General features: G+C 35.7%; 4 protein-coding genes across 4 annotated transcripts; 2 read left to right on the top strand and 2 right to left on the bottom strand.

Annotated features, from left to right (window-relative positions):
• Positions 1-158: 158 nt before the first annotated feature.
• LOC141640878 (uncharacterized) lies at positions 159-1,546 on the bottom strand. Its single transcript, XM_074449559.1, has 2 exons — positions 304-1,546; positions 159-193 (listed from the first exon to the last, which is right to left on the bottom strand). Exons 1-2 carry the CDS (start codon positions 1,544-1,546, stop codon positions 159-161), a joined length of 1,278 nt encoding a protein of 425 aa, XP_074305660.1.
• Positions 1,547-2,034: 488 nt separating this feature from the next.
• Positions 2,035-3,180, top strand: LOC141640875 (cytochrome P450 736A117-like). The gene is made up of 2 exons (XM_074449555.1): positions 2,035-2,508; positions 2,581-3,180. Exons 1-2 carry the CDS (start codon positions 2,035-2,037, stop codon positions 3,178-3,180), a joined length of 1,074 nt encoding a protein of 357 aa, XP_074305656.1.
• Positions 3,181-5,923: 2,743 nt separating this feature from the next.
• Positions 5,924-7,655, top strand: LOC141651692 (cytochrome P450 736A117-like). The gene is made up of 2 exons (XM_074459407.1): positions 5,924-6,832; positions 6,986-7,655. Exons 1-2 carry the CDS (start codon positions 5,930-5,932, stop codon positions 7,583-7,585), a joined length of 1,503 nt encoding a protein of 500 aa, XP_074315508.1. The 5' UTR covers positions 5,924-5,929; the 3' UTR covers positions 7,586-7,655.
• A 1,071-nt stretch (positions 7,656-8,726) lies between these two features.
• Positions 8,727-18,162, bottom strand: LOC141599432 (protein ALUMINUM SENSITIVE 3). The gene is made up of 3 exons (XM_074419434.1): positions 17,674-18,162; positions 9,498-9,743; positions 8,727-9,148 (listed from the first exon to the last, which is right to left on the bottom strand). The coding sequence occupies exons 1-3, from the start codon at positions 17,905-17,907 to the stop codon at positions 8,834-8,836; spliced, it is 795 nt and encodes a 264-aa protein (XP_074275535.1). The 5' UTR covers positions 17,908-18,162; the 3' UTR covers positions 8,727-8,833.
• Positions 18,163-18,415: the final 253 nt, after the last annotated feature.

The raw sequence follows: 18,415 nt of genomic DNA, 5'->3' as shown, positions 1-18,415 counted from the left end.
AATTTGTCTTAGTAATAAAAGGGAGAAAACGAGAAATGGTGGAGGACGGGTGTCCCAACCGACGGTGCCAGAGCTCGAGGGTGTCAAGATTCCCAATGGTATAGGCATGTACCTTGTCATTCCGAACACCTTTTAAATAATATAGCCCCTCGCTTTGTTCACCCGCACCAATCACCATCTTCGAGGTACGGTCCTGAATTAGACAAAGTTGATGAGAAAATTGTATAGTTAGCGAGGTATCAAGCAATAAACTAGACACAGAGATAAGATTGCATTGCAAATGTTCTGCGTATAAAACATTACGCAATATTAAACGATAGGAAAGATAAATGTCGCCACTGCGATTTGCAATAGCTAAATCCCCATTTGGTAAACCAACAGATAAAGGTTCAATAGAATGTAAATTAGTAAAGTGAGAGAGAAAACCCGACATATGATGTGAGGCACCGGTGTCAATAATCCAAGAAAGAGTAGAAAATTTACCACTTAGACGATCAGTTGTCTCGGTTTTGCGATTTTTCCATAGTTGGCTCAATTCCTCAAGTTCGCGGGCATCGAGTGTGTTAAAGTCAATCCTGTCAAAGGTGTTGAGAGAAGGGCGAGAGACAGAGGTACCAATACCTGAGGGACCACTGGATGCCGAGGCCATGTTGGCTCGGGGACCCGTATTGGCCGAAGCAGAGGACTTAGTATGGTCCTGTTTTGTGCGATGGGGATCGGGGACAAACACGGCTTGACTGAGATCCGTGGCATTTGGATCGATGTAGACGCGATCACGAGGTCTATCACCCCACCAATCGGGAAAATTTCCCGTGACACTATAACAAGTTCTCAAATAGTGACCGTGCCTTCGACAGACAATACAATAAGGTCTATTAGAATTGGGATTGGCAGAGGAGGTCGAGGGATTTGTACGATCAGACGAGGACTCTCTATGACCCCCCCTACCAGATTTCGTTCCATATGTGGCTTTGGCAGCAAAGGCCATGGGTTCAGGGCGTGTTTCAGTCACGGATTTAGACAGAGATCGAACCCCTTCCTCTTGTAGCAGACGATTATAAATAAGATTGAGATTGGGAAGGGGATTAAGACCAAGAATTTGAGAATGAGCAGTATCAAAACGATCGTCTAAACCCATTAAAAAATCACGGACCCGATCTTTTTCACGACGAGAATCAAAAATACTTACCCAATCGCAGGGACATGCCTTACACGAACAGGAGGGCAGCGAGTCGTGTTCTATTAATTCATCCCAGAGGCTTGTCAGACGGCCATAATAGAGCATCAGAGATTCGTTGGGAGCTTGGCGGCACGCACTAATTTCAGCCTTCAAGCGATAAATCCGGGCTTCGTTTTCTTGACTGAAGCGTTGTTTAATGGTCTCCCAAACGAGTTTGGCTTCGGGACGATAGGAGATTGATTTGGCTAACTCGACTTCAATGGAATTATAGATCCAAGCTGTAACAAGAGCGTTGGTAGAGCGGCAGATCTTGAATTCGTCAGCCGTCTTTGATGGTTTGATTATTGTCCCGTCAATATAACCCATCTTGTCTTTAGCGAGAAGAGCAAGACGGAATGCGCGAGATCATTCATCATAATTATTACCATTGAAAGTAATATGCGTGATTTTGGTGCCCGGATTCTCGAGTTGAATAACCGAGACGGACGATTGAGATGTTTGAGATGATGTGTGATTGGTATTTGTCATGATGAAGAAGAAGAAATTATAAAGGAATATAGAAATTAGAAGTTACTGGTTCCTGATACCATATTGTGAATTAAAGAAGATGTAGTAGAGTAATTGGTTTTATTCATCTGTGTGTATTACGTTTGACAGGCTGCAATATATACATAAGGTTACAACAAAGATATTCCAACAGCTATAAGATCTTCTAACTAAGGTAAATATACATTTGCTACTATATATACAAACTAGCCGTTGGATGCAATATTGTGGAGATCGTATTAAAGGACATAGTTCTTGGTAGGTATGGAGAGCATTGGAGAAAGGTTAAGAGTATTTGTGTGTTGAATATGCTAAGCAGTAAAAAAGTTGGTTCCTTCAGGAAAATCAGGGAAGAAGAAGTTGGGCTCATGGTTGAAAGTATCAAGAATTCGATACCCAACGCGCCACTAAATTTGTCCGACATTTTCACAAAGATAGCTAGTGATGTCGTGTTTAGGGTGTCCTTTGGGAAAAAGTATGAAGAAGAGAATATTGGACGAGTTTTAAATGAATTTCTTGAGATATATGGGTCGTTCAGTATCGGAAATTATATACCTTGGTTGGGTTGGTTAGATGAATTTAATGGTGTGTTTTTTAAGGCAAGGAAATTTGCTAAATTACTCAAATCGTTCGTCCAGAAGAGAATTGAGGAGCATATAAATGAGTTTAATGCTGAACGTAACGCAGGAGATAATAAAACTCAGGACTTGGTCGACGTTCTGCTTGAAATTCAGAGTAATGACTCATCAATTGATGAGTACACGGTTCAAGAACTTATCCTGGTAAATGCCTTGATTTTACTCTCATTCCCACTTTATCGTTTGAGTTTTGAGTTGTTATTATGTCCTTCATAGGATATGATTTCTGGAGGAATAGAGACAAGTGCAACGCTACTCGAATGGACAATGTTAGAGCTGCTTCTGCACCCATTGGTCTTAAAGAAGCTGCAAGAAGAAGTGAGGGGATTTCTCAAAGGTAAAACCCTGATCCACGAAAATGATTTGAAGGATATGATGTACTTAAAGACTGTGATCAAGGAAGCACTAAGGCTACATCCTCCACTTCCGTTTCTACTATTAAGAGAATCTTCTCAAGATGTAAGAGTCCAAAACTATGACATTGCTGCCGGGACACAAGTTATCATCAATGCGTGGGCAATACAACGTCACCCAGCCTATTGGGATGAACCCGAGGAATTCCGACCAGAGAGATTTATCAACTATTCGGGAAGTGACTTTGAATTCATTCCGTTTGGTGCAGGCAGGCGAGGCTGCCCTGGGGTTGCTTTTGCTAATGTTGAAGCGGAGCTCGTGTTAGCGAATCTTGTTGGCCAATTCAATTGGGAATTGCCTTATGAGGTAAATGAAGATTCTTTCATGTCTGAAAGTTTTGGCATCTCGTTACGCAGGCGGGATCCTCTTGTGGCTATTCCAACTCCATATTCGATTAAATAGGTTAGGAAAAAAGAGTATGTGTATACCGTATAACATTGGTGTTGTTTGTTAAATTAGTAGATTCCGACTTAAATAGTTGGTCAATCTACTAATTTCATGTGTTTGGTTGATGGCATATTCAATAGCATATTGGTCGGAATCTACTATTTTTTAATATGCTGCTAATTGCAACATCTTGTAATAGCATATTCATTTGATACATGAAAATGGTAGATTTGTCATTACCAAACACGTTTCTTAATTCTAATTTATTTTGATGGTCAAACCTGCTACTAAAATCTACCAACCGTATTCTGTTAACGTTATCCGATATCATGAATCTGTTTCAACTGTTTGCCAAACTGGGCCAATAATATACTCCCTCCCATCCAGACCAAAGGTTATAGTTGCTTTATCACACTTGTCGAGGCACGTTTTGTAACGTGCATATCTTTAGTTACACATTATTAAAAGTTATAAAAATTTGATTTCTTATAGCATTCATGACGATAAATCAAACAAGAACTCACATGACTATATTTTGTCTTATAGATTAAGAATAATATCAAAGATTCCCTACGACTATCAATAGTGTCAAAAAGCAACTGTAACCTTTGGTCTGGATGGGAGAGAGTATTATAGTGTGTGTTAAGCATAAGATATCTCATAATAGTTGTAAGTTCTAGAATATCTAAATAGCTAGCTTATATAGTTCGCTAATCTTAAATCATTACATCCTTTCCCATATTGTAATCGTATGTAACTACCTTCCTCAAAAAAAAATGTAACTACCTTCCTAAAGGGCGTTACCATTTTGATTGCCCGAGGTAATAAATATCAAAAAACAATAATGGAAGAGACCTTTAAATACTTTATTATACTCCCTCCAATTCTTTATATTCTTCCATATTTCCTAAAACGGATTATTCAGGTTTTCTTCACCTTTTTATTTTTGGAAATTCTTACTCTTATTTTATTCTCCTCTCTCTCTCATCACCAAAATCCACCAACTCTTTTACTCCTATTCTATTCCTTACTTTAATGTTTGTGACACACAATTCATTATTTAACTCCTAATTATTCATCCCTCTCTCCTATCACCAAACTTCACCCAACCTTTTTACTCTTATTTTATTCCTAATTAGTACTACTCCTCTTCCCCCTACCCCACATATGTCCTTATCAATATAATATTCTCACTCTTAATTCTTGTGCTCACATTAAAGGAGAAAAAAATAGCGGATTGGAGGGAGTATAACATCTGAACCATTATTCTAAGGGATAGCTATTATAGCGGACAAGCTACTTGGTCTCCTATTGAGTCATGCCACATATCCCAGATTGCCAACCACAGCTACAAATGAACACCGGCAAGACTTACTACTCCTCATTTGTCTGAAATATCAAATGGATCATCGCAGAATTGAAAACAATTTACGTACACAAGAAAGCATGTCGTAGTAGGGACTAAACAGACAACATAAGCAATAGCAATAGTGTTAATAAGAAAGACAATTAATCCAGCTCAATACAGCAATAATAACCAGTCAAACTAGTACCCATGACATCCAACGCTCTGAATGTGCAAATCTCCCTAGTAGTGAGTCTAGGGAAGAGACTCTGATGGGCGGCCAGCGATCAACTGACGCCACAAAGACTAACAGTTTGCTAGGAGATCATCCATCATAAGCTTACTCCCTTACAAGCACGCTTAATTGTGAAGTTCTTATCATTGGTTAACAGAAAGAAAATTGCAGTTTGTTAACATAAATAGTACATTCAATTGCTTTAAGCACTAGCCAATGGTGTACTCATTTTTAGTTAACATGAAGTTTACAATTATATTTTCTAAGGAATTAATAGTCCATACTCCATTCTAGTCATTTTTAAAATTAGGCTCTATTTGGTAAACAGCGGATTAATTTCAGTATAAGCAGATTACAAAGGCATGTTATAAATGGCAGATTTTAAGAGAAGGTTTGACTAGCATATTATAATTAGCAGAATTAATTTAAGTGTTTGGTAACTGGCAGATTACGATAAGTAGATTGTTAGTTTTCTTTGTAAAATGTAGTAAAATTTCTTAGCTTAGAATATGATGGGGTAAACATCATATTGTAAAACCGCATATTGACTTCAAATATGCCGTTTCAATATGTTATTTACCAAACACTAAAATCAGCCTATTAACTAGTCAAACATGCTAAAATCCTTAAATATGTTAAAAAATTGCGAATATGCCGTTTATCAAAGAGGGCCTTAATTTTTAAAAAGCTATTTTAGAAAATGAGCCCGTGACAGTGATCGTTTTGACAAAAGAATATTTCAACTTCACTTCCAAACCATTTTCTTTTTTTTTGGCAAATTCAAATATTCCACCTAAGACATTATTAATTGGCAAATTCAAATAATCAAGTGAAAGGAGAACATCACAATTTAGTTGGCCGTGATTTTCAGACCTCGTCGTAAGGGCAATTTGTGCCAATATTTTCAAACGTCAACTATTCAAAAGACGGAAATACAAGTATATAACCCGGAAGATAATACCTGCATGAGAATCTCATACAGTTGGTGTAACTATGTAAGTATAGCCTTTTCGCTGTAACTCTATCAAACTCAACCGAGTGTAATGATGATGAAATAAATACGAGGCCGAGAAAACCTGACCTAAGCGATATTGCCAGCATAATTTGAAAAAAAAAATGTTTATAAGGTCCTACAAATACTCCGTACAATTAATTCAAGAGTATATACCAGAAAAATGGAAAATATGGTAGTACAATTCTTAGATAAACTCCCTTTTCATCAACTAGCTTTTCTTTCATTCCTAATCGTCACAATTATATTCTACAAACGGCTATACACCGCCCCCAAAAACGCGAAATTGCCGTCGCCACCAAAGCTGCCCATCATAGGCAGCCTTTTCCAGCGCGAGCTGCGCGACACACTCCCACATCGCTCCTTACGAACCTTATCTGAACAATATGGAGACCTTATGTTGCTCCACCTTGGCAGCAATCCTACTCTTGTTGTGTCCTCTGCTAAAGGAGCAGAGGAAATCATGAAAACACATGACACTACATTTGCAAACCGACCTTACTCTAAGATCGCTTTCTTGCTCCTCTATAATGGTAAAGACTTAGTTTTTGGCAAGTATGGAGAGCATTGGAGGAAAATTAAGAGTATTTGTGTATTGAATATGCTAAGCAGTAAGAAAGTTCTTTCCTTCAGAAAAATCAGGGAAGAAGAAGTTGGGATCATGGTTGAAAGCGTCAAGAAGTCGAAACCCAATGCGCCACTAAATTTGTCCGACAGCTTCTCAAAGATAGCGAGTGATGTCGTGTTCAGGGTGTCCTTCGGGGGGAAAAATTATGAAGGAGAGAATTTTGGAGGGCTTTTGAGAGAATTTTCTGAGGTACATGCGTCATTCAGTATCGGATATTTTATACCTTGGTTGGGTTGGATTGATGAATTTAATGGTGTGTTTTTCAAGGCAAGGAAAGTTGCCAGATTACTCAAATCCTTCATTCAGAAGCGAATTGAGGAGCATATAAATGGGATTGATGATGAACGTAACGAAGGAGAAAGAACTCGGGATATGGTAGACGTGCTGCTTGAAATTCAGAGAAATGATTCGACAATTGATGAGGACACGGTTAAAGCACTTCTTATGGTAAATGAAATCATGAAATTTTTTTTTTTGACAACTGTAAATGACACTTTATAGTTTCAGTTTAGGTAGCTAATTTATCTTGGTTGTGTTGATTTTAACGATCCCACTTTATAGTTTGTGTTTCGAGTTGTTAATTTGTTATACCCTAAGCAGGATATGCTTGCCGCAGGAATAGAGACAAGTGCGACGCTACTTGAATGGACAATGTCAGAGCTGCTTATGCACCCTTTGGTTTTGAAGAAGCTGCAAGAAGAAGTGAGGGGATTTCTCAAAGGAAAAACCCTGATCGACGAGGATGATTTGAAGGATATGGTGTATTTAAAGGCTGTGATCAAGGAGGCACTAAGGCTACATCCTCCATTTCCGTTTCTAGTATTAAGAGAATCTTCTCAAGATGCAAGGGTCCAAAACTATGATATTGCAGCCGGGACACAAGTTATCATCAATGCGTGGGCTATACAACGACACCCAGCCTATTGGGATGAACCTGAAGAGTTCCGACCAGAGAGATTTATCAACTATTCGGGGAATGACTTTGAATTCATTCCGTTTGGTGCAGGCAGGCGAGGCTGCCCTGGGGTTGCTTTTGCTAATGTTGAAGCGGAGCTCGTGTTAGCTAATCTTGTTGGCCAATTCAATTGGTCGTTGCCCGGTGAGGTAAATAAGGATTCTTTCATGTCTGAAAGTTTTGCCATCTCGTTGCGCAGGCGAGATCCTCTTGTGGCTATTCCGACTCCATATTCAAATAATTAGGTGAAGTAAAAAACAGTGTGTATGTATTATAGTTAAAATAGATGTCATTGTAATTAAATGTATATACAACCAGTATGGAATATTGTTTGGTTTCAAGGCTGTTGTTGTTGGTTTCTTGGTGTCAGCTAGATCGGTTGCATCGGTCTTGGTTTCGGTGAGTCCGTTGGGTCTGTCGCTTTCTTTGTGGGTGTGAGGTCAAGGCTGGGGTTTTTTCTGTTTGAGATGTGTGTGGTATGGTGGAGTCGGGTGTTTAGCAGTGTTGTTGGTTTAGGTCGGATGCGGTGGGATCCACCTTTAACTAATGCTTACTTCTTGTTTATCGTGTTTTTTGTTACTTCAAATAATAATCTCCAATTGGTTAAGGGTGTCTTGTCCTTAATCATTGTTGGGATGGTCGTTCCTTGACTAAGGGTGCCCTGACCCTTAGCCTTTGGCCTTTGGGGGGATAGTTTGTCATATTACTACGGCTTGTGTTGTGCCCATCTCGCTCCGACCTTTTGAGATGGTTTTGGATAGGGGTTTGCTTACTATATTGCTGGCTATATACTTACTCGCTTTTCTAGGCTACGAGTTTCTTGTTCGTAAGGATTGTTTTCCAAAGTGTAGGAGTGGAGGCAGATCTTGGTCTGCATTCCGCCTTTTCTTTCTACGTCCTAGTGGTGTAAGTGCACTTTGCGCACTTTTGATGGTTCAAGGGTCTCGTTGGTCTTCAGATGGCATTTTTCATAGCCAAGGGGATGAATCTCCGAGACACATTTTTGTGTCTTGTTGCAGGTATTTCTCCAAAACTTTGTCTGTAAAGATGAGTAAAGATATGATCGATCATTTGGCCAGCTCTAACTGTCCCTTCATAAATGATCTGGATGTTGAAGAAGATCTGTGTATGCAATCAGTCGTACGCCATCAACACAATGATCTTAGCCGATGTAGCAACTCTGTTGTCTTAGTTTATGTTTTTACTAAAATAAGTGCATTTGACCAAATGAGTCAAATGCCACCTGTATAAAACTTTCTAACACGATTGCCAAAAAAAAAAAGTATATACAACCAGTATCCATAAAACCAACTCTTGCTTATCTTGCTTATAGAACCGGTGTCATTGTCATTCACCTCATCTAATACTCTAATGCGGAATAGTAAATTAAAACAGTCTTACATAAGACTAACTGTAATATCGCATGTTCCATTTTAGATACCATCCACAGAAAATTGACGACAAATTAAATTTGTCGAAACATGATTACAACATCAATCCGAGGAGAAAACATCGACTTCTAACTGATAAGTTTTAGTGAAAAAATTAGGCCAAGATAAATAAGTGGAAATAATACAACTAAAGGTGGATGCACCAAGTAACATATTCATGACTACAATTTGAAGTTGGATAGCTTCAAGTGGTGAAGCTCCTCCCATAATCATACCAGTCATTGCTCCTGGAAGAGATATTAAGCCTACAGTTTTCGCATTGTCCAATACCGGTGAAAGTGCTATCACCAATGATCTTTTTACTTGTTCTATTGTTGCTTGTCTCGGTGTTGCTCCCAAAGCTAGAGCTGTTTCAACCTGTCATATAAAATCATGACCATGTATTTTGATTTTAGTTAGTCTTGACTTGGCATGACGGGTCATTTTGGATTTCGAGTCTACTTTGAATTTGTCGTTCAAGGGTCATCGCCTCATCGGGTATGGTCACTAAAAATTTGGATCAATTTGGATAGGGGTTAATTTTGGTTATGACTTATGAGCCTGTTTAAGGCCCTGTTCTTTCCGGTTGAACACTGAACTGAAAGGAGCTAAAGTCTGCGTTACTGTGTTAGTACTTAGTCGGGTTCAATGCTACATCATTTTGTTTACGGTTTAGGCAAGGTAATGATGATGAATAAATGAAAGGAAGAAGGAAGAAGGTATGTACCAGGTTCATTTGAGTTTTGATGTCGTCTCGAAGTCGCTTCATGGTGACACCGGTAGTAGTCATAGCATTACCGACCATCATACCAGCAACAGGGATAATATACCTTGGTGTGAATGGAAACACATCAAGAAGAACAAGTAATAACATTGTCACTGATGTTCCGATCAATATCGAACCTCCTGCTACATATTTTCCTCGAGGCACATGTTTTGCACGTTGTCCTGCTGTGTACCCTGCTACACTTACCTGTAAAAATTCCATACTCGCGTAAGTTTTCTTTTGGTGTTAAAATGAGTCACAAAGACATTATAATATGGGGTTGGGGATTCAAACTTGGGTCATATTACCCATTACCCTCATCTTAACCACTAAACTACGATCTTTTCGGTAATGATTAACATATAAGTTAGGATTTTTCTTCCTGATACCCTTGTGTTTTTCTGAATTCTAGGGGATTCTTAGAGTTGGCATAAAGGGCCGTGGGCTGGCGGGCGGCACGGCCAGGCATGGCACGGCCCGGCACAGCGAGAAAATCGAGGAAGCACGGGCACGGCACGACTGGGCTTGAGACGGGCTCCGACGAGTTTTTCTTCAGGAATTCGTGCCCAGGCACGGTGGAGCTCGGCACGCACTAGGCACGGCGGGCCTGGTACGGCCCAGCCCGAAGAATGGCCCGTTGGAGTAGTCGTTGAAGTTTATAGCTGTTGTCTGTTGAGTGTTGAATTGATGCTTTTGTCCGTTGAGACTTGAGCACTCATAGACGCCATAGTGCTATTGTAGCTTTTTTTTTTTTTTTTTTATTGTAGCTATTAATGGCTATTAACTTCAGTTTTTTTTTTATATAATAATTTCCAAACTCTATAAATATCACCTTAATTCAATTCTTTTCTTCACAATTCAATACATCTCTTATACTCTTCTACTTATCTTAATTCTTACAAATTACAATCTTACAACATAAATTATAAATATATAAAAATCTTATATAAAATTTTAAAGCACATAGGCCGGCCCACGGACAAGGCACGAAAAGCCGATGGGCCAGGCACGGCCAAAGCACGAAAATGGACGTGCCTTAAGCGGGCCGCGGCGTGGGTTTGGATCAATGGGTCTGACACGGCACGGCTCTAGAAGCCCAATATCCATGTCTGGCCGGGCCAATTTTGGGGGAAGGCACGACGGGCCGGCCCAACACGGCCCATTGCCTACTCTAGTGATACTCCTTGTTTTTCAAAACATCATTGGTATCCTTAACTTAGTAAAAAAACGAGTTTTTAAACCGTTAAATATAAATATGATTACGATTGCGATAATTTGTTTTTAATGGTATGACAAATTAATGTCAAACGATCAACAAAAAGTGAATAAACCAAACATTTAAAATAGGCGAATTAGAGCATTTTGGGTCTACTAAAAGGTTTTCATTAAGTTTAGGAGTATCAATGATGTTTTTGAAAAATAAGGGTATCACGTAGAATTGGGAGAAATATAAGGGTACTATATGGAAAACCCCAAAGTTAAATGTTAGGTCTTGTATGTCACGAAGTATTCTTTTCATTCCCCTTTTATCGTCCTACTTTCGGTCTTTTTGAAGGATTTAAGAAGTGCCGTTAAATAAAATTTTACCCCTCTTCCACAAAAAAAATGGAGACATTGTCATTTTTATGGGAGAGTAGTAGTTAAAAGATTGGGTAGTATTGACAGTTTACTAATTTACTATAATAAATTTAGAGAGATGACGAGCAATTTAAAATAATTTTTTGAGAAAAATAGACAGTAAAAATGAAATGGAAAATCACTTATTGTGTTCCATAAGAGCAAGTTCAATGGTGTAACTTAGGGATTTGCTTGCAATTTCTTAAAATTGTAAACTAATTGCTACACCATTAGAGATGACCATGTAGAATGGCAATTCTTATATCCTACACCCATGTGTAGGATACTCTATACTCCCTCCCACTCCCCCACTCCTCACCCATCCTCAACTTCCTCCTTTTTTTTCTTTCTTTTTTTAAAAAAAAAAACAAAAATTTAACTTCCAATTATAAGAAGTAGTCACCACTATCATATTCAATTTAAGGGGTTGTTTGGTTGCCTTCCAAATTCATGTGAATGGGAAGTTCCTAGGAAGTGCAAAAATGAGGTCTTGTTTGGTTACCCAATTAATGGGAAGTTGAAGTTCCTATGGAACTCCAATTCGTACATAATGTAGGAAGTCACTTACCTAGACCCCCTTGGTAAGTGGAACTTCCCACATGAATTGAGATCCCATATCCCAACCAAACAACTTTTTTGAAATTCACATGAATTGCAAAATCATATGAATTTTATTTCATGGGAACTCCATCTCCCCATTGTCAACCAAACAACCCCTAAGTGTTTTGTATTTGTAATAATGCATTCACGATATGACACTACCATATTCACTTTAATTTTAGTGAATATGACAATGTTGTATAATGAATATGCGCTTTATAGTGTGATACTAGTTTGAATGCCCGTGCGTTGCAACGGGGTAATTAACTTATTTATAATGCAAAAAAAAAACGTTATAAGCGTTTAATGATTTGTTTACATATTATTAAAATATCTCTTTAAAAAAAAGATTAATATATACGTGGGTTAACTCTTATTTATAATTATATAATCACCCTACCTTATATTAATCTTTCGATGTGGGACAATTCTACTATTTATAAGTAATATATTCACAAAAATTGGATTTTTTTTCTGATGTGGGACAATTCTAATATTTATACGTAATATATATTTATCAAACCTGCATTATTTTTCAATGTGGGACTAATAACATACTTTAATTACACCATCTTTTTTTGCACTTAGTTCGACATCCAACCGGATCTCGAATAATAGAATACGGACAATTGCTACTCATTATATCTAATAGTTATATTTAAATTTAATAATATGATCAAGTACTCTCCATTAATATTTGTACGTTGTTTTTCTTCAAAAAATAAAAAATTAAAATAATTGAGATACGGAAATTTCCCGTAGTACCCCTTAGTTTTGTTAGATTTTCCATGTTACCCCTACTTTTAAAAATCTGCCCATGGTACCCTTGAGGTTCCATTTTTTTGCCCATGGTACCCTCTAATGTAAAGGCTGTTAAATGGACGTTAAGTTTGATGGCGTGGCAATAAAATAACAATTAAAAAATAATACCCCCTTTATTGTTTTATTGGTATGGATATCTCTCTTTTAAATGCAAATTTAATTAACTATATCATTGTAATATTGGAAATTTCTCATGGTAACCTTGAACTTTGATAGATTACACATGCTACCATTGACGTTTGTTTTCTATTTTTTTATCATAATTAAAATATGTGCAAATGATAAGAACCTATACTCTAATAATAGAATATTTTTTAACACATTTCTAATTATATTATTTAAACATTGTATATTTACGGATTTGGACGAAAATTCTACAAAGGCAATATTTTTTAATTGTCACAAGGGTATGTGGATCGGTCTTTGTTTTGCTAAAGGATTCATCTTATATCCTCATGCCATAAAATTAGACCTGGCAAAATCAACCCGACCCGATTGACCCGACCCGAAAAGGATGACCCGAGACCCGAAATCGACCCGAATTGCTGAACCCGAATGATACCCGAAGCCCGAAGTGACCTGACCCGACCCGAAAATGACCCGAGCTTTCATGGACCCGTGATGACCCGGCCGAAATGACCAATCCGAAATCACTCAACCCGAAAATGACCCGACAAAATATAACTTTAATTGACCCTAATAGACTTGAAATGCCTCTCTTCTCTTAATCTTTGACCGAAAATGGCTCGACCGAATTAACCCGACCCGCTTGACTCGAAACACACCCGATCAACAAACCCGAAATAGACCCGTAACCCGAAATAAACTGACCCGATCCGAACTAACCCGAAAAGTTGAGAAACCCGAAATAACCCGACCCAAACTGGCCCGACCCGAACCCGATCCGGTTGACCCGTTTGCCAGGTCTACATAAAATATACTTCTACGTACAAAGTTCCTATATTGAGTAGTTGTTCAAATCTAGTGGTTAAGTGCATAGGAAATTAGGAATATTTATCTATTACTTATATTATATAATTAGGTAGTTCGTAAAAGATTGACTCTCTGTAATCGCTCGAAAAAAGTTTCCTTTATTAATATAATAATGATGATTTAAACTCTATAGATAAAAAGTTTCCCTTATATTATATAATTAGAATTTTCAATATGGGACATATAAATTCTATAGGTAGAAAATATAATGATATAAACTTTTAGGAGCTCTCTAAAACAATACTTAAGCGACTCAAAAGATTTTGGGTTGATGCCTAAGTTCCAAGGATGCTCATAGAATCACCCACCTTATGCTATATTTTGATGTGGGAAAATTCTATTTTTTATATGTAGTATATTTATCACACCTATATTATTTTTCAATGTGGGAGATATAACATACTATGAAATACACCATCTTTAATATGTGCAAATTATATGAAATCTATATATACTCTAATGATAGCATTTCTTACCCTGAATCTAATAATATTATTTTCATAAATTTTTTACCGACATTATTTTGTCAAATGAAATTTAAAAGTTTTTATATGAAAATTAGAAACATCACTTGAATATAAAATAAGAAATACATAGTATATATTATAATAACTAAAAGATTTTCCAAACATTAACTTAGGTTAGAAATCATTATTGTAGAAACAGTAATATAAACTCTTTTAAGAGTTATCTCTGACAATACTTAAGGGAATCAAAAGATTTTGGGTTATGTCTTCTATTTATAATCATAAGATCACCATGCCTCACAGTAATCTTCCGATGTGGGACAATTTTAATATTTATACATAGTATATTCACCACACTTACGTTACTTTTCAATGTAGGACAAATAACATACTAACTACTAAGTACACCATTTTTTTTGTACCTACTTTGAGATCAACCCGATTTAATAATGAGAAAATACAATACAATACAATACAATACAATATACACTCTAATGATAGCATTTTTTTGTCACAATCTAATTATATAATTTTCATACGATATTTTTTTTCAAATGAAATATAAAGTTTTTATATCAAAATAATAAACATCACTTTAATATAATATAGAAAATGTATATATATGGGACATTTCTATTATTTATACATAATATATTCACAACACCTACATTATTTTTCAATGTGAGACATATAACATACTAAAAAGTCTATATCTTTTATATCAAAAAATTTTTGGATTAATAACTAAGTTTCAAGGATGCCTCCTAAATATATATTTATAAAATCACCCTACCGTATACTATTATTTCAATGTGAGATACATAATTTAATTATTTAGACGTAGTATGTTCATAATGCCTACATTATTTTTCAATGTGAAAGATATAACATACCAAGAAATACATGTCTCTTCTTAAAAAACCACTATTGTATACATATTATTTTTCTTTGAAGGTAAAAGCCACTTAGTCTCGATCATTAGATATGGATCTCTACATCGTACATATAACGACTCATTAAAGCTCTATTTCGCATTGAGGAAGACAACCATTAGTAAAATCTTTAGTTTTGTATTGTGTCAGGAGACTACCATTAGTAAAACCTTTTATTTTTTGATTTTCTTGTTCAACCTTTAGTTATTTTTTGATTTTCTTGTTCATATTCTTAACTCTTTCCCGAGTAATTCCCAACGATATATCATATCGTAGATAACGATAGAAAATCTTAAGAGCTCTTTAAAACAATATTTATGAGACTCAAAAAATTTTGGTGGATACATAAGTTCCAAATATGCATCCTATTTATAATCATAGGATCACATCACCTTATACTAATCTTTCGATGTGGGACAATTCTACTATTTATATGTAGTATATTCACCACACCTACTTATTTTCCAATGTGGGACAAAACATACTAAAAATTATACAATTTTACGTATTAAGAAGTACATCATCTTTAACATGTGCAAATAATATGAAATTTATACTCTAATGATAGCATTTTTTAACACAAAGTTAATTATATTATTTTCATAATTTTTTTAACGATATTTTTTTGCCAAATGAAATGTAAAAGTTTGATATAAAAATTGGAAATATCACTTGAATATAATTTAGGAAATATTCATATTATAATAATTAAAAGATTTTCCACTTTATTTTTTACATCAAAAATTATACTTTCCTAAATTGATTTTTGATGATGTGGACGCTCTCAGATCGCTCGAAAAAACTCTCTTTTATATAGATATATAGATTCACAATATAACACTATTATATTCACTTTTAGTTTAGTGAATATGACAGTGTAGTTTGATGAATATGTATTATGTAGTGTGATATTCATCTCATACCTCTATTATATTCACTTAGTTTAGTGAATATGGTTTTATACTCCATTTGTTCAAATATATTGAACAATGACGATCTTGAACGTTTTATTCCATATCAAAACCGCATAATACAAAATAATTTAAAGGAATAAAAATAATTATGTGATATGATATGAATATGTCAGTTACGTGATGTGAATATATGAGAAAAATTAAAATAAATAACAAAATATATCAAATATGAATAATGATATACTATTTTTTATAATTTTATAATTTATTAAATTTAATAACTATTTATTATAAGAAAAGTTTAAAGGAGAGAGTATCATGCACCATACTCCTGGGTGCATGGTATAATTTACCGTAGAATGGTTTGCCTTAAGTAACTAGCTTAATGAAACTAGTTGTTTAAATGGACCCACTATCACAAATCAACCAACAGAAATTTAGCTAAATAAATTTAGGTTTGATTTATTCTTAATTTTTTATTTATTAAACAAAAACAAAGCTAGAAACTTTATAGTTTACCCTTGGAATAGTTTAAGAGTTGTAGCTTAGAATATGATGTGGAATTACCAAGCTAAAAAATTGTAGTTTACCATTGGACTTGCTCTTAGAGGAAGAGACAAGTTGGATTGTAAAAAGGACCAACTTGTTTTTAAAAGGGGAGTGATAGGGCGACACCGAGTGTTACCGAAACTCGGTAACACCTTAATTAAAAAATGATAAAAATAAAAAAATAATAATCAATTTTCAGAATTTGCGCCAAATTTAATGGGCATTATTGTAACTTAATTAATCTAATTAAATTTGGGAAATGTTATGATTTGAAAAAAAAATCCATCTATGATAGAGATTATTTTTGCGAAGTAGGCAAATTTAACAAGCTGATTCATAAATAATCTTGTAAGGATTATCAAGACTTTATGGCGCTACTCTTCATCGACAACTTTGGGGAATTTTTCATGTTTACTAAATCAGCAATCACATTTTTGCAGCATATGATTACTTTGTGAATTTTGGTTGATTGATTACGCAGATTCCCAATAATTAATGACTACACATAGCCTCAGAAAATCAATTGAGGGACAATTTAATGACGATTTCCTACATCACAAAACACAAAGAAAGTTGTAAATTTCAATGATGGACACTAAATTAATTACCCAGAATCTAGATTCACTTAAATTCCTAACCTAGTAAATTAATCTTCCTAAAATACCCTTCTCAAGTGAAAAGTTTTAAATTTTAAAAAGACCTCAAAAATGGAATGAATTTACTAAAATACCCTGGGTGTTACTGAAACTCGGTATCACCCGGTATCGCCATCTCATTTTCCTTTTTAAAATAAGATGGGAGTTCTATTTAGTTCAATTTGTTTTTAGCTCAAAGATTGTCAACTCCATATGATTTCTTGGATTGCGTCAAATTTTGAAGATTTAAGAACAAACTGCTATAATAAGTCTAGATTCATAATATGGTAATTAAACGTTTTGAGTAACACTAATGGCAAATAAAATTTCATAGGGAATACTAGAAAATGCAAATGCTATGATCGTCATCATTATAAGACTATTTAAACTCCATCAAAAGCAAACATTGATATGAGTGAAGGAGCTAGGATTTGTCGTTAAGGGGCAAAAAATTTCAGCGGTATAACACGAGGAAAAGTTGAAAATTTCTCGAAAATTAACTAAAAATTTTGGATTTTTTACTTCAGCCAAGTGAGCGCCCCTATTAGCCCCACCACCACTGATTGTTATGACTAAAAATGATAATTAAGGATGAGAGAATGACTAACCATAAAAAGATAGGCAAGAATGATCCAAGCAACATTGCTTTGGCTAAAAATGAATTGAAGCACAAAACCAATGATAGAAAGTTGCAAAAAAGCGCGAAAAATGGAATAAACCATTTCTCGTTCTAAACCGAGTTTTTGAGAATACGATAACAACACCGCCAACACCACCACTGCCAGCGCGGCCACCGGCTTTAACATACCTTTCATATAAACAACCCACCAATCCCAATCCATAATTATTACCTTAGTTAGTTGGTAGCAGAGAATTATATGAAATTGTGAATTTTATGTTTGATGGATGGATAAAGAAGTGGATTTTTGAGTTGGGATTTTAATAGAGTGATGCTTTTTTTGGTGGGTAAAGAAAGCTGATACCTTGACATTTAAAGGGTAGGAGAAAAGATGAAGAAAAAGAAGAATACTTGAGGCCTTGAGATAGTGTAATCAAAGTTGACAAAGTTGAGGTCGGGATCACGTATTTTGTTTGGTAGTGGCCTTGTATCGTCCTCGTAATAAGTAAATATTCACTCTGTTTCGGTCAGTTATTTAATTTTAATTTTGGCACAAAATAGAGAGAGGAGATCATTTGTAGATAATGTTATTGGTGAGAACTAGGGATGGCTATGGGTAGGGTCTGGGTAGGGTCCGCCTAGACCCGGACCCGACCCGAGATTTTCCCTTTGGACCTGTACCCGACCCAGACCCGCAAGGGTCTAAAATTTGAGGACCCATACTGGGACCC

Source organism: Silene latifolia, chromosome 1, assembly GCF_048544455.1.
Source record: "Silene latifolia isolate original U9 population chromosome 1, ASM4854445v1, whole genome shotgun sequence".
Taxonomy (NCBI): domain Eukaryota; kingdom Viridiplantae; phylum Streptophyta; class Magnoliopsida; order Caryophyllales; family Caryophyllaceae; genus Silene; species Silene latifolia.
The sequence above is the reverse complement of the archived record's forward strand: the minus strand, read 5'-3'. Positions and strand labels throughout refer to the sequence as shown.

Bases quoted from the DNA above. Each gene is read 5' to 3' on its own strand.
- LOC141599432 (XM_074419434.1), bottom strand. From the start codon at position 17,907: ATGGATTGGGATTGGTGGGTTGTTTATATGAAAGGTATGTTAAAGCCG. The intron at 9,744-17,673 runs GTTAGTCATTCT...GAATTTTTACAG, and splicing joins TTCTTGCCTATCTTTTTATG to GTAAGTGTAGCAGGGTACAC. The intron at 9,149-9,497 runs GTACATACCTTC...TTTATATGACAG, and splicing joins TCAAAACTCAAATGAACCTG to GTTGAAACAGCTCTAGCTTT.
- LOC141651692 (XM_074459407.1), top strand. From the start codon at position 5,930: ATGGTAGTACAATTCTTAGATAAACTCCCTTTTCATCAACTAGCTTTT. The intron at 6,833-6,985 runs GTAAATGAAATC...TACCCTAAGCAG, and splicing joins CGGTTAAAGCACTTCTTATG to GATATGCTTGCCGCAGGAAT.
- LOC141640878 (XM_074449559.1), bottom strand. From the start codon at position 1,546: ATGGGTTATATTGACGGGACAATAATCAAACCATCAAAGACGGCTGAC. The intron at 194-303 runs GTAATGTTTTAT...TGTCTAATTCAG, and splicing joins TTCCTATCGTTTAATATTGC to GACCGTACCTCGAAGATGGT.
- LOC141640875 (XM_074449555.1), top strand. From the start codon at position 2,035: ATGCTAAGCAGTAAAAAAGTTGGTTCCTTCAGGAAAATCAGGGAAGAA. The intron at 2,509-2,580 runs GTAAATGCCTTG...TGTCCTTCATAG, and splicing joins CGGTTCAAGAACTTATCCTG to GATATGATTTCTGGAGGAAT.